General features: G+C 43.6%; 2 protein-coding genes, 12 non-coding genes and 11 pseudogenes across 14 annotated transcripts in view; 24 read left to right on the top strand and 1 right to left on the bottom strand.

Moving 5' to 3' along the window:
* The first annotated feature begins 179 nt into the window (after positions 1–179).
* LOC140278919 (5S ribosomal RNA) lies at positions 180–298 on the top strand. The gene has a single exon (XR_011909225.1). It is a non-coding gene; the product is annotated as a 5S ribosomal RNA (ribosomal RNA).
* A 269-nt stretch (positions 299–567) lies between these two features.
* On the top strand, positions 568–686 carry LOC140297370 (5S ribosomal RNA). The gene has a single exon (XR_011913111.1). It is a non-coding gene; the product is annotated as a 5S ribosomal RNA (ribosomal RNA).
* A 269-nt stretch (positions 687–955) lies between these two features.
* On the top strand, positions 956–1,074 carry LOC140288343 (5S ribosomal RNA). Its single transcript, XR_011912151.1, has one exon. It is a non-coding gene; the product is annotated as a 5S ribosomal RNA (ribosomal RNA).
* Positions 1,075–1,343: 269 nt separating this feature from the next.
* On the top strand, positions 1,344–1,462 carry LOC140267459 (5S ribosomal RNA; annotated as a pseudogene).
* Positions 1,463–1,730: 268 nt separating this feature from the next.
* On the top strand, positions 1,731–1,849 carry LOC140299512 (5S ribosomal RNA; annotated as a pseudogene).
* Positions 1,850–2,118: 269 nt separating this feature from the next.
* LOC140298245 (5S ribosomal RNA) lies at positions 2,119–2,237 on the top strand. Its single transcript, XR_011913910.1, has one exon. It is a non-coding gene; the product is annotated as a 5S ribosomal RNA (ribosomal RNA).
* Positions 2,238–2,506: 269 nt separating this feature from the next.
* Positions 2,507–2,625, top strand: LOC140298311 (5S ribosomal RNA). The gene has a single exon (XR_011913970.1). It is a non-coding gene; the product is annotated as a 5S ribosomal RNA (ribosomal RNA).
* A 269-nt stretch (positions 2,626–2,894) lies between these two features.
* On the top strand, positions 2,895–3,013 carry LOC140305433 (5S ribosomal RNA). The gene has a single exon (XR_011915353.1). It is a non-coding gene; the product is annotated as a 5S ribosomal RNA (ribosomal RNA).
* Positions 3,014–3,282: 269 nt separating this feature from the next.
* Positions 3,283–3,401, top strand: LOC140298731 (5S ribosomal RNA). Its single transcript, XR_011914351.1, has one exon. It is a non-coding gene; the product is annotated as a 5S ribosomal RNA (ribosomal RNA).
* Positions 3,402–3,665: 264 nt separating this feature from the next.
* Positions 3,666–3,784, top strand: LOC140289501 (5S ribosomal RNA; annotated as a pseudogene).
* Positions 3,785–4,053: 269 nt separating this feature from the next.
* LOC140300724 (5S ribosomal RNA) lies at positions 4,054–4,172 on the top strand (annotated as a pseudogene).
* Positions 4,173–4,441: 269 nt separating this feature from the next.
* Positions 4,442–4,560, top strand: LOC140278846 (5S ribosomal RNA). Its single transcript, XR_011909222.1, has one exon. It is a non-coding gene; the product is annotated as a 5S ribosomal RNA (ribosomal RNA).
* A 269-nt stretch (positions 4,561–4,829) lies between these two features.
* LOC140300252 (5S ribosomal RNA) lies at positions 4,830–4,948 on the top strand (annotated as a pseudogene).
* Positions 4,949–5,217: 269 nt separating this feature from the next.
* Positions 5,218–5,336, top strand: LOC140298233 (5S ribosomal RNA). Its single transcript, XR_011913899.1, has one exon. It is a non-coding gene; the product is annotated as a 5S ribosomal RNA (ribosomal RNA).
* A 269-nt stretch (positions 5,337–5,605) lies between these two features.
* LOC140290600 (5S ribosomal RNA) lies at positions 5,606–5,724 on the top strand. Its single transcript, XR_011912371.1, has one exon. It is a non-coding gene; the product is annotated as a 5S ribosomal RNA (ribosomal RNA).
* A 269-nt stretch (positions 5,725–5,993) lies between these two features.
* Positions 5,994–6,112, top strand: LOC140267453 (5S ribosomal RNA; annotated as a pseudogene).
* Positions 6,113–6,380: 268 nt separating this feature from the next.
* Positions 6,381–6,499, top strand: LOC140299701 (5S ribosomal RNA; annotated as a pseudogene).
* A 269-nt stretch (positions 6,500–6,768) lies between these two features.
* On the top strand, positions 6,769–6,887 carry LOC140271336 (5S ribosomal RNA; annotated as a pseudogene).
* A 269-nt stretch (positions 6,888–7,156) lies between these two features.
* LOC140271301 (5S ribosomal RNA) lies at positions 7,157–7,275 on the top strand (annotated as a pseudogene).
* A 269-nt stretch (positions 7,276–7,544) lies between these two features.
* Positions 7,545–7,663, top strand: LOC140285395 (5S ribosomal RNA). Its single transcript, XR_011910455.1, has one exon. It is a non-coding gene; the product is annotated as a 5S ribosomal RNA (ribosomal RNA).
* Positions 7,664–7,932: 269 nt separating this feature from the next.
* Positions 7,933–8,051, top strand: LOC140312189 (5S ribosomal RNA; annotated as a pseudogene).
* A 269-nt stretch (positions 8,052–8,320) lies between these two features.
* LOC140298221 (5S ribosomal RNA) lies at positions 8,321–8,439 on the top strand. The gene has a single exon (XR_011913888.1). It is a non-coding gene; the product is annotated as a 5S ribosomal RNA (ribosomal RNA).
* A 269-nt stretch (positions 8,440–8,708) lies between these two features.
* On the top strand, positions 8,709–8,817 carry LOC140297180 (5S ribosomal RNA; annotated as a pseudogene).
* A 2,130-nt stretch (positions 8,818–10,947) lies between these two features.
* LOC140292060 (tripartite motif-containing protein 16-like) lies at positions 10,948–12,621 on the top strand. The gene has a single exon (XM_072379460.1). The coding sequence runs from the start codon at positions 10,948–10,950 to the stop codon at positions 12,619–12,621; it is 1,674 nt and encodes a 557-aa protein (XP_072235561.1).
* Positions 12,622–17,091: 4,470 nt separating this feature from the next.
* Positions 17,092–18,640, bottom strand: part of LOC140296541 (uncharacterized) — a 51,348-nt gene continuing 49,799 nt past the window's right edge. Inside the window, exon 4 of the mRNA XM_072379728.1 lies at positions 17,092–17,980. Within this exon, the coding sequence (XP_072235829.1) occupies positions 17,092–17,980 (889 nt within the window). The remainder of the gene's footprint in view (positions 17,981–18,640) is intronic.

Raw genomic sequence — 18,640 nt, 5'->3', positions numbered from 1 at the left:
CTGCTTTGTTGGCAGACACGAAGTGATCTGAGAGTCTCAGTTTCAACTACAGGTAATAATCACGACAGGGAAGAAGATGTGCCCACTACATATCAGCCTTTCTTGGCAATTATCTGGTTACATAGAGGAACTGTATGATTCCAGTACCTATATAATTCACATTGTTCACAGATATTTTTGCTTACGGCCACACCACCCTGAATATGCCCGACCTCGTCTGATCTCGGAAGCCAAGCAAGGTTGGGCCTGGTTAGTACTTGGATGGGAGACCGCTTGGGAATACCAGGTGCTGTAAGCTTTTTCTCTTCTCTCTACCACCTACATGTCTTTTGTTGCAACGTCTGATCACCCTGTGACACATGAGGAAGTTGGTCATCTTCAGCTGCTGCTGCTTTGTTGGCAGACACGAAGTGATCTGAGAGTCTCAGTTTCAACTGCAGGTAATAATCACATCAGGGATGAAGATGTGCCCACTACATATCAGCCTTTCTCTGCAATTATCTGGTTACATAGAGTAACCGTATGATTCCAGTACCTATATAATGCACATTTGTGACAGACATTGTTGCTTACAGCCACACCACCCTGAATTTGCCCGACCTCGTCTGATCTCGGAAGCCAAGCAAGGTTGGGCCTGGTTAGTACTTGGATGGGAGACCGCTTGGGAATACCAGGTGCTGTAAGCTTTTTCTCTTCTCTCTACCACATGCATGTCTTTTGTTGCAACGTCTGATCACCCTGTGACACATGAGGAAGTTGGTCATCTTCAGCTGCTGCTGCTTTGTTGGCAGACACGAAGTGATCTGAGAGTCTCAGTTTCAACTGCATGTAATAATCACTTCAGGGATGAAGATGTGCCCACTACAAGTTAGCCTTTCTCGGCAATAATCTGGTTACATAGAGGAACTGTATGATTCCAGTACCGATATAATGCACATTTGTCACAGACATTGTTGCTTACGGCCACACCACCCTGAAAATACCCGACCTCGTCTGATCTCGGAAGCCAAGCAGGGTTGGGCCTGGTTAGTACTTGGATGGGAGACCGCTTGGGAATACCAGGTGCTGTAAGCTTTTTCTCTTCTCTCTACCACCTGCATGTCTTTTGTTGCAACGTCTGATCACCCTGTGACACATGAGGAAGTTGGTCATCTTCAGCTGCTGCTGCTTTGTTGGCAGACACGAAGTGATCTGAGAGTCTCAGTTTCAACTGCAGGTAATAATCACATCAGGGATGAAGATGTGCCCACTACAAGTTAGCCTTTCTCAGCAATTATCTGGTTACATAGAGGAACCGTATGATTCCAGTACCTATATAATGCACATTGTTCACAGATATTTTTGCTTACGGCCACACCACCCTGAACATGCCCAACCTCGTCTGATCTCAGAAGCCAAGCAGGGTTGGACCTGGTTAGTACTTGGATGGGAGACTACTTGGGAATACCAGGTGCTGTAAGCTTTTTCTCTTCTCTCTAGCACCTGCATGTCTTTTGTTGCAACGTCTGATCACCCTGTGACACATGAGGAAGTTGGTCATCTTCAGCTGCTGCTGCTTTGTCGGCAGACAAAAGTGATCTGAGAGTCTCAGTTTCAACTACAGGTAGTAATCACATCAAGGATGAAGATATGCCCAGTACATATCAGCCTTTCTCTGCAATTATCTGGTTACATAGAGGAACTGTATGATTCCAGTACCTATATAATGCACATTGTTCACAGATATTTTTGCTTACGGCCACACCACCCTGAACATGCCCGACCTCGTCTGATCTCAGAAGCCAAGCAGGGTTGGGCCTGGTTAGTACTTGGATTGGAGACTACTTGGGAATACCAGGTGCTGTAAGCTTTTTCTCTTCTCTCTACCACCTACATGTCTTTTGTTGCAACGTCTGATCACCCTGTGACACATGAGGAAGTTGGTCATCTTCAGCTGCTGCTGCTTTGTTGGCAGACACGAAGTGATCTGAGAGTCTCAGTTTCAACTGCAGATAATAATCACGACAGGGAAGAAGATGTGCCCACTACAAGTTAGCCTTTCTCGGCAATCATCTGGTTACATAGAGGAACTGTATGATTCCAGTACCGATATAATGCACATTTGTCACAGACTTTGTTGCTTACGGCCACACCACCCTGAACATGCCCGACCTCGTCTGATCTCGGAAGCCAAGCAGGGTTGGGCCTGGTTAGTACTTGGATGGGAGACCGCTTGGGAATACCAGGTGCTGTAAGCTTTTTCTCTTCTCTCTACCACCTGCATGTCTTTTGTTGCAACGTCTGATCACCCTGTGACACATGAGGAAGTTGGTCATCTTCAGCTGCTGCTGCTTTGTTGGCAGACACGAAGTGATCTGAGAGTCTCAGTTTCAACTGCAGGTAATAATCACATCAGGGATGAAGATGTGCCCACTACATATCAGCCTTTCTCGGCAATTATCTGGTTACATAGTGTAACCGTATGATTCCAGTACCTATATAATGCACATTGTTCACAGATATTTTTGCTTACGGCCACACCACCCTGAACATGCCCGACCTCGTCTGATCTCAGAAGCCAAGCAGGGTTGGGCCTGGTTAGTACTTGGATGGGAGACTGCTTGGGAATACCAGGTGCTGTAAGCTTTTTCTCTTCTCTCTACCACCTGCATGTCTTTTGTTGCAACGTCTGATCACCCTGTGACACATGAGGAAGTTGGTCATCTTCAGCTGCTGCTGCTTTGTTGGCAGACACGAAGTGATCTGAGAGTCTCAGTTTCAACTACAGGTAGTAATCACATCAAGGATGAAGATATGCCCACTACATATCAGCCTTTCTTGGCAATTATCTGGTTACATAGAGGAACTGTATGATTCCAGTACCTATATAATTCACATTTGTCACAGACATTGTCGCTTACGGCCAAACCACCCTGAACATGCCCGACCTCGTCTGATCTCGGAAGCCAAGCAGGGTTGGGCCTGGTTAGTACTTGGATGGGAGACTTCTTGGGAATACCAGGTGCTGTAAGCTTTTTCTCTTCTCTCTACCACCTGCATGTCTTTTGTTGCAACGTCTGATGACCCTGTGACAAATGTGGAAGTTGGTCATCTTCAGCTGCTGCTGCTTTGTTGGCAGACACAAAGTGATCTGAGAGTCTCAGTTTCAACTGCAGGTAGTAATCACATCAGGGATGACGATGTGCCCACTACATATCAGCCTTTCTCGGCAATTATCTGGTTACATAGTGTAACCGTATGATTCCAGTACCTATATAATGCACATTGTTCACAGATATTTTTGCTTACGGCCACACCACCCTGAACATGCCCAACCTCGTCTGATCTCGGAAGCCAAGCAGGGTTGGGCCTGGTTAGTACTTGGATGGGAGACTGCTTGGGAATACCAGGTGCTGTAAGCTTCTTCTCTCTACCACCTGCATGTCTTTTGTTGCAACGTCTGATCACCCTGTGACACATGAGGAAGTTGGTCATCTTCAGCTGCTGCTGCTTTGTTGGCAGACACGAAGTGATCTGAGAGTCTCAGTTTCAACTGCAGGTAATAATCACATCAGGGATGAAGATGTGCCCACTACATATCAGCCTTTCTCTGCAATTATCTGGTTACATAGTGTAACCGTATGATTCCAGTACCTATATAATGCACATTGTTCACAGATATTGTTACTTACGGCCACACCACCCTGAACATGCCCGACCTCATCTGATCTAAGAACCCAAGCAGGGTTGGGCCTGGTTAGTACTTGGATGGGAGACTGCTTGGGAATACCAGGTGCTGTAAGCTTTTTCTCTTCTCTCTACCACCTGCATGTCTTTTGTTGCAACGTCTGATCACCCTGTGACACATGAGGAAGTTGGTCATCTTCAGCTGCTGCTGCTTTGTTGGCAGACACGAAGTGATCTGAGAGTCTCAGTTTCAACTGCAGGTAATAATCACATCAGGGATGAAGATGTGCCCACTACATATCAGCCTTTCTCGGCAATTATCTGGTTACATAGTGTAACCGTATGATTCCAGTACCTATATAATGCACATTGTTCACAGATATTGTTGCTTACGGCCACACCACCCTGAATATACCTGACCTCGTCTGATCTCGGAACCCAAGCAGGGTTGAGCCTGGTTAGTATTTGGATGGGAGACCGCTTGGGAATACCAGGTGCTGTAAGCTTTTTCTCTTCTCTCTACCACCTGCATGTCTTTTGTTGCAACGTCTGATCACCCTGTGACAAATGTGGAAGTTGGTCATCTTCAGCTGCTGCTGCTTTGTTGGCAGACACGAAGTGATCTGAGAGTCTCAGTTTCAACTGCAGATAATAATCACGACAGGGAAGAAGATGTGCCCACTACATATCAGCCTTTCTTGGCAATTATCTGGTTACATAGAGGAACTGTATGATTCCAGTACCTATATAATTCACATTGTTCACAGATATTTTTGCTTACGGCCACACCACCCTGAATATGCCCGACCTCGTCTGATCTCGGAAGCCAAGCAAGGTTGGGCCTGGTTAGTACTTGGATGGGAGACCGCTTGGGAATACCAGGTGCTGTAAGCTTTTTCTCTTCTCTCTACCACATGCATGTCTTTTGTTGCAACGTCTGATCACCCTGTGACACATGAGGAAGTTGGTCATCTTCAGCTGCTGCTGCTTTGTTGGCAGACACGAAGTGATCTGAGAGTCTCAGTTTCAACTGCAGGTAATAATCACATCAGGGATGAAGATGTGCCCACTACATATCAGCCTTTCTCTGCAATTATCTGGTTACATAGAGTAACCGTATGATTCCAGTACCTATATAATGCACATTGTTCACAGATATTGTTGCTTACAGCCACACCACCCTGAATTTGCCCGACCTCGTCTGATCTCGGAAGCCAAGCAAGGTTGGGCCTGGTTAGTACTTGGATGGGAGACCGCTTGGGAATACCAGATGCTGTAAGCTTTTTCTCTTCTCTCTACCACATGCATGTCTTTTGTTGCAACGTCTGATCACCCTGTGACACATGAGGAAGTTGGTCATCTTCAGCTGCTGCTGCTTTGTTGGCAGACACGAAGTGATCTGAGAGTCTCAGTTTCAACTGCAGGTAATAATCACTTCAGTGATGAAGATGTGCCCACTACAAGTTAGCCTTTCTCGGCAATAATCTGGTTACATAGAGGAACTGTATGATTCCAGTACCGATATAATGCACATTTGTCACAGACATTGTTGCTTACGGCCACACCACCCTGAACATGCCCGACCTCGTCTGATCTCGGAAGCCAAGCAGGGTTGGGCCTGGTTAGTACTTGGATGGGAGACCGCTTGGGAATACCAGGTGCTGTAAGCTTTTTCTCTTCTCTCTAGCACCTGCATGTCTTTTGTTGCAACGTCTGATCACCCTGTGACACATGAGGAAGTTGGTCATCTTCAGCTGCTGCTGCTTTGTTGGCAGACACGAAGTGATCTGAGAGTCTCAGTTTCAACTGCAGGTAATAATCACTTCAGGGATGAAGATGTGCCCACTACAAGTTAGCCTTTCTCGGCAATAATCTGGTTACATAGAGGAACTGTATGATTCCAGTACCGATATAATGCACATTTGTCACAGACATTGTTGCTTACGGCCACACCACCCTGAAAATACCCGACCTCGTCTGATCTCGGAAGCCAAGCAGGGTTGGGCCTGGTTAATACTTGGATGGGAGACTGCTTGGGAATACCAGGTGCTGTAAGCTTTTTCTCTTCTCTCTACCACCTGCATGTCTTTTGTTGCAACGTCTGATCACCCTGTGACACATGAGGAAGTTGGTCATCTTCAGCTGCTGCTGCTTTGTTGGCAGACACGAAGTGATCTGAGAGTCTCAGTTTCAACTGCAGGTAATAATCACATCAGGGATGAAGATGTGCCCACTACAAGTTAGCCTTTCTCAGCAATTATCTGGTTACATAGAGGAACCGTATGATTCCAGTACCTATATAATGCACATTGTTCACAGATATTTTTGCTTACGGCCACACCACCCTGAACATGCCCAACCTCGTCTGATCTCAGAAGCCAAGCAGGGTTGGACCTGGTTAGTACTTGGATGGGAGACTACTTGGGAATACCAGGTGCTGTAAGCTTTTTCTCTTCTCTCTAGCACCTGCATGTCTTTTGTTGCAACGTCTGATCACCCTGTGACACATGAGGAAGTTGGTCATCTTCAGCTGCTGCTGCTTGGTCGGCAGACAAAAGTGATCTGAGAGTCTCAGTTTCAACTACAGGTAGTAATCACATCAAGGATGAAGACATGCCCACTACATATCAGCCTTTCTCTGCAATTATCTGGTTACATAGAGGAACTGTATGATTCCAGTACCTATATAATGCACATTGTTCACAGATATTTTTGCTTACGGCCACACCACCCTGAACATGCCCAACCTCGTCTGATCTCAGAAGCCAAGCAGGGTTGGGCCTGGTTAGTACTTGGATGGGAGACCGCTTGGGAATACCAGGTGCTGTAAGCTTTTTCTCTTCTCTCTACCACCTGCATGTCTTTTGTTGCAACGTCTGATCACCCTGTGACACATGAGGAAGTTGGTCATCTTCAGCTGCTGCTGCTTTGTTGGCAGACACGAAGTGATCTGAGAGTCTCAGTTTCAACTACAGGTAGTAATCACATCAAGGATGAAGATATGCCCACTACATATCAGCCTTTCTCTGCAATTATCTGGTTACATAGAGGAACTGTATGATTCCAGTACCTATATAATGCACATTGTTCACAGATATTGTTGCTTACGGCCACACCACCCTGAATATGCCCGACCTCATCTGATCTAAGAAGCCAAGCAGGGTTGGGCCTGGTTAGTACTTGGATTGGAGACCGCTTGGGAATACCAGGTGCTGTAAGCTTTTTCTCTTCTCTCTACCACCTGCATGTCTTTTTTTGCAACGTCTGATCACCCTGTGACACATGAGGAAGTTGGTCATCTTCAGCTGCTGCTGCTTTGTTGGCAGACACGAAGTGATCTGAGAGTCTCAGTTTCAACTACAGGTAGTAATCACATCAAGGATGAAGATATGCCCACTACATATCAGCCTTTCTTGGCAATTATCTGGTTACATAGAGGAACTGTATGATTCCAGTACCTATATAATTCACATTTGTCACAGACATTGTCGCTTACGGCCAAACCACCCTGAACATGCCCGACCTCGTCTGATCTCAGAAACCAAGCAGGGTTGGAACTGGTTAGTACTTGGATGGGAGACTACTTGGGAATACCAGGTGCTGTAAGCTTTTTCTCTTCTCTCTACCACCTGCATGTCTTTTGTTGCAACGTCTGATCACCCTGTGACAAATGTGGAAGTTGGTCATCTTCAGCTGCTGCTGCTTTGTTGGCAGACACAAAGTGATCTGAGAGTCTCAGTTTCAACTGCAGGTAATAATCACATCAGGGATGAAGATGTGCCCACTACATATCAGCCTTTCTCGGCAATTATCTGGTTACATAGTGTAACCGTATGATTCCAGTACCTATATAATGCACATTGTTCACAGACATTGTTGCTTACGGCCACACCACCCTGAACATGCCCGAACTCGTCTGATCTCAGAAGCCAAGCAGGGTTGGGCCTGGTTAGTACTTGGATGGGAGACCGCTTGGGAATACCAGGTGCTGTAAGCTATTTCTCTTCTCTCTAGCACCTGCATGTCTTTTGTTGCAACGTCTGATCACCCTGTGACACATGAGGAAGTTGGTCATCTTCAGCTGCTGCTGCTTTGTTGGCAGACACGAAGTGATCTGAGATTCTCAGTTTCAACTACAGATAATAATCACATCAGGGATGAAGATGTGTCCACTGCAAGTTAGCCTTTCTCGGCAATTATCTGGTTACATAGATGAACCGTATGATTCCAGGACCTATATAATGCACATTGTTCATAGATATTGTTGCTTACGGCCACAACACCCTGAACATGCCCAACCTCGTCTGATCTCGGAAGCCAAGCAGGGTTGGGCCTGGTTAGTACTTGGATGGGAGACTACTTGGGAATACCAGGTGCTGTAAGCTTTTTCTCTTCTCTCTACCACCTGCATGTCATTTGTTGCAACGTCTGATCACCATGTGACACATGAGGAAGTTGGTCACCTTCAGCTGCTGCTGCTATGTTGGCAGACACGAAGTGATCTGAGATTCTCAGTTTCAACTGCAGATAATAATCACAACAGGGAAGAAGATGTGCCCACTACAAGTTAGCCTTTCTCCGCAATCATCTGGTTACATAGAGGAACTGTATGATTCCAGTACCGATATAATGCACATTTGTCACAGACATTGTTGCTTACGGCCACACCACCCTGAACATGCCCGACCTCGTCTGATCTCGGAAGCCAAGCAGGGTTGGGCCTGGTTAGTACTTGGATGGGAGACCGCTTGGGAATACCAGGTGCTGTAAGCTTTTTCTCTTCTCTCTACCACCTGCATGTCTTTTGTTGCAACGTCTGATCACCCTGTGACACATGAGGAAGTTGGTCATCTTCAGCTGCTGCTGCTTTGTTGGCAGACACGAAGTGATCTGAGAGTCTCAGTTTCAACTGCAGGTAATAATCACATCAGGGATTAAGATGTGCCCACTACATATCATTCTTTCTCTGCAATTATCTGGTTACATAGAGTAACCGTATGATTCCAGTACCTATATAATGCACATTTGTGACAGACATTGTTGCTTACAGCCACACCACCCTGAATTTGCCTGATCTCGGAAGCCAAGCAAGGTTTGGCCTGGTTAGTACTTGGATGGGAGACCACTTGGGAATACCAGGTGCTTTAAGCTTTTTCTCTTCTCTCTACCACCTGCATGTCTTTTGTTGCAACGTCTGATCACCCTGTGAAGTTAAGCAGGGTCGGGCCTGGTTAGTACTCGGTTGTTCTACTGTACTTCTCTACAAAAACTAAAGAGGAAGCTGCTGTCCCATCAAAATTCAACGTCTTCAAGATCAAAAAAGAAGTCCAGTTGCTCTTATGAATACTCTCCATCATTTCAGTTTATTTCTGACATTCAGCTTTTCATAGCACATGATGACTGTGTTGAAAATATGTGCAACAATGTAAACCACCAAGATATTCTGAATAATAATTGTATTTATTTTCACTGAGGCTTGTTTAAACCACAGACTGTATTTAGTGTAAACTGTGTTTTCATTACTGAGCTGATCTCATTCACCTGATGACACTCCTTAACTGTCACTGTTGAAAAATCCCTCCAATCATTTATAGTTTAGATAGAAATTGTTAGAAACGATTGTTTTTAATGTCCCTCATCAGGATGTAGAGTCATTACTGTGGTGAAGGAGTTTGTCCAAGTTTGGGGTTGAGTTAATGTCTAAAATCATGGGGGATGGATGGTAACATCACCGTCCTTTTGTCTTTCAGATCAGTGCAACTTCTTCAGGTCTTTGGTTGCATGGATGTTATTATCATGCAGGAGTCTTGAGGTCAGAGGTCAGTTTGGGATGTGTCTGAAGCCTCAGTTGAAAGAAACAGAGTCGTTATCTTCTATCACCATCTGGAGCCTCCACTTTTTGTCTTCTACACCTTTGCCTGTCCCCACACAGGTTACATTTCAGACCTCAACCATCTGAGCTGTGAAACATCTTCTGCTTCAGATGCTCATCACAGATAGAAGTTCTGACAGGATCTCCCACTCCTCCATTATAGATGTACAGAAATCCCTGCAGTGGTTTAGAGTTCAGGGTTTTGGGGGCATCAGATGGACCGTGATGTTGTCAGAGTACAGTCACGTTATTTCAGGTTAATATATTAAAGCCACTTTTTCTCTCACGTTCATCCCTCTGTCCAGATAAAAATGATGCTTTTCTCCGCTTAATAACAGAGCTCATCAGAGGTAAAAGTAATCCTGCCTCCTCAGTTTAAATCCCCTCACTGACCAGGATGTATATAGACTTAGCTGCATAACAGCATGATCATAAAATAAAGCCTTTATCAGCACCTCAGACTGCAGCCTAACATGAAATGTTATCTGAGCCGCACAGAAATCACTGATCTGCTCAGCTGGGTTTTCTCACTTCTGAACAGATGTTTGCTGTGAAGCGTTTTGTTGTTTCCTGCCAACTGAAAAAGGCTGGAAAAGAAGTCATTCTGCTGTTTTATGCTGTTTGTGTTTTCAGTGTGGACAAGAGTGGACAAAACACCACAGGAACTCCATCTTAAGATGCAGCTTATTTTATACACAGAGACAAAGAGACAAAGAGGGTTTCTATCAGACTCAGCCTGAAGACACCAGTCAGTATACAGAGCTCGATAGATAGATTATGATCAAACATGTCTGATGCAGTCAGTTTGCAGGTTAGGGGTCAGCTCTGCAGGTTTTTACCTCTTCTGAAGTCCAACAGCCGTATGAGAGCTCATGTTTCATGTCACGCACTTGAATGCATCAGTCTGAAGATTCAGGTGAGCATTTCAGCAGAAGATCATGATTTATGAATTTCAAGCTGCTGCAGAGCAGGGCTGATTATACAAATATAAATGAAAAGCATGAAAATACTAAGAAACAGCAACATTTACATTTCCTGTACAGCTGCCTGCTAAAGGTATCGGACAATGTTGATCTGATAGATGCAGAGAAACCAATTTTCTTCATGTTGAGCTTTAAGTGGAAGGTTAATGAATTTATCTTTCCCTTCAACAGAGAACAAAAAAGAATTCAACAACCCCTTGAACAATCCTGCCTGGACTGAGGTGAAACCAGCACTGTTCCCTTGTTCCCTCCCCAAACTGATCTAAAGGTGGGAGGATGTGTGAAACCATTGTGTGATAGTAGAGGAGCTCTTAAGTGAAGATCAGCTGATCAGCTGCAACTAAAGGAGGTGGAATTAGTTTTGTATCACAGCACAGACGGTGTTTCTGCTCTGAGAGTCACACACTGCTCTGCCAACTGGAGGAAATGGCTCAGAAAAGTGTTAAACTGGACCTGGAAACCTTCTCTTGTTCGATCTGTCTGGATCTACTGAAGGATCCGGTGACTATTCCCTGTGGACACAGCTACTGCATGAACTGTATTAAAGGCTACTGGAATGGAAAGAATAAGAAGGGAATTCACAGATGCCCTCAAGGCAGGAAAACCTTCACACTGAGGCCTGTCCTGGAGAAAAGCACCATGTTAGCTGATTTAGTGGAGCAGCTGAAGAAGACTGGACTCCAAGCTGCTCCTGCTGATCTCTGCCATGCTGGACCTGAAGATGTGGCCTGTGATTTCTGCTCTGGAAGAAAACTGAAAGCCATCAAGTCCTGTTTATTCTGTCTGGCCTCTTACTGTGAGAAACACCTTCAGCCTCACTATGATGTGACTCCATTCAAGAAACACAAGCTGGTGGAGCCCTCCAAGAGCCTCCAGGAGAACATCTGCTGTCGTCATGATGAGGTGATGAAGATGTTCTGCCGTACTGATCAGAAGTCTATCTGTTATCTCTGCCCTGTGGATGATCATAAAGGCCACGACACAGTGTCAGCTGCAGCAGAAAGGACTGAGAGGCAGAGAGAGCTGGAGGGGAGTCGACAACAAATCCAGCAGAGAATCCAAGACAGAGAGAAAGATGTGAAGCTGCTTCAACAGGAGGTGGAGGCCATCAATCAGTCTGCTGATAAAACAGTGGAGGACAGTGAGAACATCTTCACCGAGCTGATCCGTCTCATCCACAAAAGAAGCTCTGATGTGAAGCAGCAGCTCAGATCCCAGCAGCAAACTGAAGTGAGTCGAGTCAAAGAGCTTCAGGAGAAGCTGGAGCAGGAGATCACTGAGCTGAAGAGGAAAGATGCTGAGCTGAAGCAGCTCTCACACACAGAGGATCACAACCAGTTTCTACACAACTACCCCTCAGTGTCAGCACTCAGTGAGTCCACACACTCATCCAGCATCAATACCTGTCCTCTGAGGTACTTTGAGGATGTGACAGCAGCTGCGTCAGAGCTCAGAGAGAAACTACAGGACATTCTGAGAGAGAAATGGACAAACAGCTCACTGACAGTCACTGAAGTGGATGTTTTACTGCCAGAACCAGAACCAGAGCCAAAGAGCAGAGCTGCCTTCTTAAAATATTCATGTGACATCACACTGGATCCAAACACAGCAAACACATATCTGTTAGTGTCAGAGGGGAACAGAAAAGTGACAGAAATGAGACAACCTCAGTCTTATTCTGCCCATCCAGACAGATTCACGGAATGGTGTCAGGTCCTGAGCAGAGAGAGTCTGACTGGACGCTGTTACTGGGAGGTGGAGAGGAGAGGGGGAGGAGCTGATGTAGCAGTCGCATACAAGAACATCAGCAGAACAGGGAATGAATGTGGATTTGGACGTAATGACAAATCTTGGGCATTAAAATGTTACCAAAACAGTTTTGAATTTTGGTCCAACAAGATGAAAGCCTCCATCTCAGGTCCTCAGTCCTCCAGAGTAGGAGTGTACCTGGATCACAGAGCAGGTGTTCTGTCCTTCTACAGCGTCTCTGAAGCCATGACTCTCCTCCACAGAGTCCAGACCACATTCACTCAGCCGCTCTATGCTGGAGTTAGGATTGGATGGACTGGAGCCACAGCTGAGCTGTGTGAAGTGAAATAAAGGTATTCAGTCAGTTTGTTGCTGAGACTTCATTGCTGTGATGTCTCTGCGCTGCTGTTCTGTTGTTTATTTGCTGCTTTTTCCTGTTTGTGCAGCCATGGAGGATATCGCTGCTAATGCTGAGTTTTATTCACAGAAAGATTTCTCCATATGAAAATCTAAACTTCTCTGAGCTCTGAATGTTAGTTGAATCCTTGTGTTGATGTGTTTGTATGTTGTTGTTGTTTCTCTTCCACTTCATGGAGCCAAACAGAGAAATCAGCAGACCTTCCTTTATCACAGATTCTTTTCACATCTCATCACTTTGTAAATGTGAAAATAATTCTGCAGTTAAACTTACTTTGATCTGTTTCAGAGATCAAATGTTGCTGCTGCTTTGAAAACTCTCAGTAATGATCTACTTGGTAACCCAGAAACTAAATGTTCTGATTCTGGATGTTTTTCTGGAAATAATAAATTGTGGATTCATCCTGATCATGAATTGTGTTTCTGTGAAAATGGGAGTGAGGCTGTCACACCACCAGCATCCCTCATGGTGGCAACACACGGCTGCAACAAGTAACTGCTTTGTTTCAGAGATATTTGTTGAAACCCATCTGTGGCTGGAAGAGTTGCTTTGGTTCAGGATCATATTCTGGGTTTCACCTGTTTGCTCACAAACGCTTCAAACTTGTTTCTGAACGTGTTCTGAGATGTTGGAAGAAACTCAGAAAACAAAAAGAACGACATGAAACCTCAAAGTGATTCAAATCAAAGCTAAATGTAACAATATTATATGATGTCAGTCATTACAGGAGATGTCATTTGTTCTCAGAGACAAGAAGTGGACGAAGAATTCTTGGACATAAGTTACAGAATCAGAACCACAGAGATTTTGTTTCAGGTAAAAACTGTAGATTTACTTTTTATTTTTACTCAAACTACAAAAAAAAATCATATGAAAACATATTTGAATGTAAAAAATAGAATAAATGAGGCAGAATGGCACACTTTGGAATAACGTGTTATGGAATGATTAAAGGTGATGTGTGTGATCTTACATCATATTCTATGATCTGATTCTGTTCTTTCTGATGTTTTTTAGTATTAGTCTGAATGTGCTGAAGTTATCAGATGAATGTAGTGGACTAAAAGGTACAACAGAGTCTCTGAATGAGGTGGAGTACAAATAGAAAGTAGCACAAGCTAAAAATACTGAAAACATTGTAATTATGTTCAGTATATTTAGTCACTTTCTGCTGCTGTCAGTGATGGACTTTTCAAAGAAATCTGACTCAGCTCTGATCATTAATGAGAATATGATGAAGAAAGGATGATGTCATCTAAATGAATGAAAAGGTTTTGTGGTGGGGCTGAGAACTGTTTAACTCTCATTGTTCTGTTCCACGTATTGTTTTTGGATCGTCACAGGTACGAGTTTGGGTGGAGCGGGTCAGAGTAAAGTGGAGTTTCCAGCAGACTCCTCAGTTTCAGTCGGGTTTGGAGACCACAGATGGAGAGGTGACTGTGCTGTTTGGTCTGCCACTTATTGATAAAGTTAAAGTTCACAAAAAAAAGAAACAATAACAGGAAGAAGTTCCCTGAAAGCAGCATCAGTGTTACAGGTTGTGAGTCCTGTGAACAAACTGACACAGTGTGATATTACAGATGTTTAAATCTCTCTTTTCTCATGTCGTCCTGCAGGTTCACAGCTGAAATCTGAAAACTAACACAAGAGGACGCCTTCATCCTGCTCACAGGGATGTAGAGGAGGTTTAAGCTCCTGTTCTGTTCATTCAGACTGAACTCGGCCTGTGTTCTGCTCACTTTGACTCAGAACATCTTTGCTGATTTTAAGTCGTAATACAGACATATTACCTAATGTCTCTTTCAACTATTCACAGCTTGTAGGCCTCATTGAACTGAGTTTATACAACTAATTTCAATAAACCCAAGAACACCCTCAGACAGATACTGGTTCATCCAAAGGATTAAACACCCGAACACAAACTGGGTGGTGTTGTGTATGCAGTGCAGCAAAGACTGTGCAGACCTCTTTATAGGAGAGACCAAACAACAGCTCCACAAGCGCATGGCACAACATAGGAGAGCCACCTCTTCAGGTCAAACTCAGCAGTGCACCTACATCTCAAGAAGAAGGGACACTCTTTTGAGGACAGTAATGTCCACATTCTGGACAGAGAAGACAGATGGTTTGAGAGAGAGGAGTCAAGGAAGCCATGATCATTGGAATCACACAGTCTTAAAGTGGAGCTTCTTCTTCTTCTGTTTCTATGCAGCTGAACACTCACATCATGATGATGACTGATGTGTGTAGAAATCCTGCTCTTCAGCACATTTCATTTCACATCCAACAAGGTTTAAAGTTCACATTGTTCAGCTTTGATGCTGCTTCCACATCTCTTATATTCTGTAATGCAGCTCCAGGTGTTATTTGATGTCTTTTGTTGAAACATCTGATCACCCTGTGACACATCTGGAGGTTAATCAGCTTAATTTGCTGATTTGTTGGCAGACACCTCAGTTTCTTTTTGGCTCTCAGTCTCCATGTTGCTGATCCTGGATGTGCTGAGATGTTCCAGGTCATTGTTGGCTTTGATCCTCATACATTTAGCTTTGCCCTGAGAAAGGAGAAGTTCCAAAAGGTGCAACAGGGACAGCTGACATAGCCTATATCATGCCAATGTTCATTTGGGGCTGCAGTTTTTCATTTAGTTTCAGACTTGTTATTGGATTCAAATGTTGATGAGTTTCTGTGACAGATAGGCTCCTGTCCCCCTGAAACCATGTAAAGCAAATGGAAGGATGGATAGTTTGTTCCATTTAATAGAAGTTATCCTGAAGAAAATAAATAGGACCACAGGCCATCAGCACCGGCCTCCAAGTGTTAAACTGTGCCTGGGGGTTCATTTGACAACAGAGTGTACCTGGATAGCATAGGGGTTCTGAGGACTCCCAGATGACTTTAAAGCTAGAAATCAAGTTGCTTCAGGTTTTGAATCTTTTCTTCTCTGGTGGGCAACAATAAATAAGAATGTTGATTGGATAAATTACATCTACAAGGCATTGCTGAACAATTAGGTCCCATTCTTGAGAGGACTGTTCCAAAGACTGATTGAGACTACCCTTACCACCAAACAATTTATCAACAGGTAGAGAGTGACGATACGGCGAGCTACATGAGGATGATGGATACAAGGATGCAGATGATGTTTAAAGCGCAAAGCAGTGCCTTGCGTGAACCTGAGAAAATTCTCAATGATCTGTTTAAGGGAAATCTCCCTGAAGTGTTAAAACAATGATGTTGAACATATACAAGGTTATGCAAAGTTTGAAAAAAAACAAACAAAAAAAAACAACTACATGTGTATGTTTGAATCTACAGTGAATTTACACCCTCGAATCCTCTAGTATAAACAGGAAGGAAATGTTAGAAAAATATCATGAAGTTATACTATGAGAAAAAGCAAGTAGCAGCGTTAAAAGATCTTGCAGGGTCAAGGGACACTGGAATGGAGAAGGCCTCCTATCTAGCTTATTTCAGCTTTTGTCTAAGCCTTGTTTTACTGAATGTCTCATAACCTTGTGTGGCTAGTGATCTCGTAGTAATTAACATAAATAGCGATAGTATAATTTTTTTCAACTCAGACAACTCTGTGTCAGCTTCCTTGCCACAAGAATAAATGTTTTGTGTTAATTGTCTCCAGCTACTCTGAGCCTCATTTTGAGAGATTTTTCTTGACACCAAGACAATAGACATTTGAAACGGTTTCACATCTTGAAGTTGAGCCTCGTTCCCTTTTAGTGTTGGAACAGCGTTAACTGTCAGCTTCAGTCATGAGCATCATACAGCTGTCTGGAAAGTACAGGGAACAAATCCAAACCCTTTTCAGACTGCGTTAAAGATTTCTGAGTCTTTGGGAAAGATGATAAGGGTCAACTTTCCCACATAACCAAACACTTATTATTCAAAAATATCTCTGTAGAAAGAACATGAAAAGCACGAGAAATGTTGACATCTGACCTTTAATAAAATGCAGAACAATGACATACAGACATCAAACTGAAATGATATGTTACTTCTACAGATGTTGTATGTTTACATAAATACCCACAGCTGGTGAATCTTCACTTTAAACAAAACATATGTTCAGTATAACAGAATAAAATATGTTTCTACTTTCAAACAGATTATATATTGTTCTGCCCATCAACTCACAACTGATGTCATGTTTCTCTTGAACAGTGAGAAATCTGTCAGCAATTAAAACAATCCCAACAAATTATAAAGCACTTTCAATCTTTTTTCAAACATGTGCTACCCATAGAACATTCAGAACCAAAATCCTGAGGTGGTAATCCACAAAGAAGATTTATTTAATCTGAACAAAGGAAAGGCTTCTGATTGGTACTTCCTGTTGCTGCTCCCAGGTGTATGTTTTCTTATCTGCCGTAATATATGTTGTTGTTTCAAGCCAATCTTTTATCTTCAGTGCGAGTACATTGGTGTTTCTTTAGACTAGATAATGCGGTGAAAGCTGCCCCACACTGACCACAGCTGTATGGTTTCTCTCCTGTGTGAATACGTTGGTGTTTTTTAAGATCGGAAGATGTAGTGAAAGCTGCCCCACACTGACCACAGCTGTAAGGTTTCTCTCCTGTGTGAATACGTTGGTGTGTCTTTAGACTAGATAATGCGGTGAAAGCTGCCCCACACTGACCACAGCTGTATGGTTTCTCTCCTGTGTGAATACGTTGGTGTTTTTTAAGATCGGAAGATGTAGTGAAAGCTGCCCCACACTGACCACAGCTATATGGTTTCTCTCCTGTGTGAATACGTTGGTGTTTCTTTAGACCAGATAATGCGGTGAAAGCTGCCCCACACTGACCACAGCTGTATGGTTTCTCTCCTGTGTGAATACATTGGTGTTTTTTAAGATCGGAAGATGTAGTGAAAGCTGCCCCACACTGACCACAGCTGTAAGGTTTCTCTCCTGTGTGAATACGTTGGTGTGTCTTTAGACTAGATATTACAGTGAAAGCTGCCCCACACTGACTACAGCTGTAAGGTTTCTCTCCTGTGTGAATACGTTGGTGTGTCTTTAGACTAGATAATACAGTAAAAGCTGCACCACACTGACCACAGCTGTATGGTTTCTCTTCATTGTGAACATGTAGGTGTGTCTTTAGATGACAAGATTTAGTGAAACCTATCCCACACTGACCACAGCTGTAAGGTTTCTCTCCTGTGTGAATACGTTGGTGTGTCTTTAGACTAGATTTTACAGTGAAAGCTGCCCCACACTGACTACAGCTGTAAGGTTTCTCTCCTGTGTGAATACGTTGGTGTGTCTTTAGACTAGATAGTACCGTGAAAGCTGTCCCACACTGATCACAGCTGTAAGGTTTCTTTCCTGTGTGAATACGTCTGTGTGATTGTAAGTCATCACTCCTACTAAAGCTTGTCCCACAGTGGTCACAGTTGTAAGGTTTCTCTTCAGTATGAAGCCTCTGTGATGATCTTTTGAAAACTTTCCCATGTTTCTGCAACAACAGAGAGGAAGAAGACTTGGATCCTTTTGAAGTTTTATGTCTTTTATGTTTGTTATGCATTTAGCAGATGCTTTTATCCAAAGTGACTTACATTGGTAGGCAGTCAGGGTAAGTGGGTCTTGCCTGAGGACCCCTACTGGAGGTAGTACCTTTCATGCAGGGGATTTGAACCCTTGTCACCCACATGAAAGGTGACAATCTTACCACTACATCCATTAAATACCCAGAAATATTAACACCAAGAGGTTTAATTCATCACTTTAAATACAAATAATGAAGATTAGCTCCTGAACCTCTCAAATCTGAAGACTGGGAGCCAGAAAACATCCCACCATAACATAATTCTTTCACTAATTACTTAATTTGTCATGATGAAATTCTGAAAAGGAACTTGTGCTACAATATTCCTAAATGATAGAAGGAAGCACAGTTTAGTCCAAGTTGTTCACTTAAACACCATGTAGAG

Source organism: Leuresthes tenuis, unplaced genomic scaffold (genome assembly GCF_036924035.1).
Source record: "Leuresthes tenuis unplaced genomic scaffold, fLeuTen1.0.hap1 SCAF_1, whole genome shotgun sequence".
Taxonomy (NCBI): Eukaryota; Metazoa; Chordata; class Actinopteri; order Atheriniformes; family Atherinopsidae; genus Leuresthes; species Leuresthes tenuis.
Note: the sequence above shows the minus strand (reverse complement) of the source record. Positions and strands in the feature narration are given on the sequence as shown.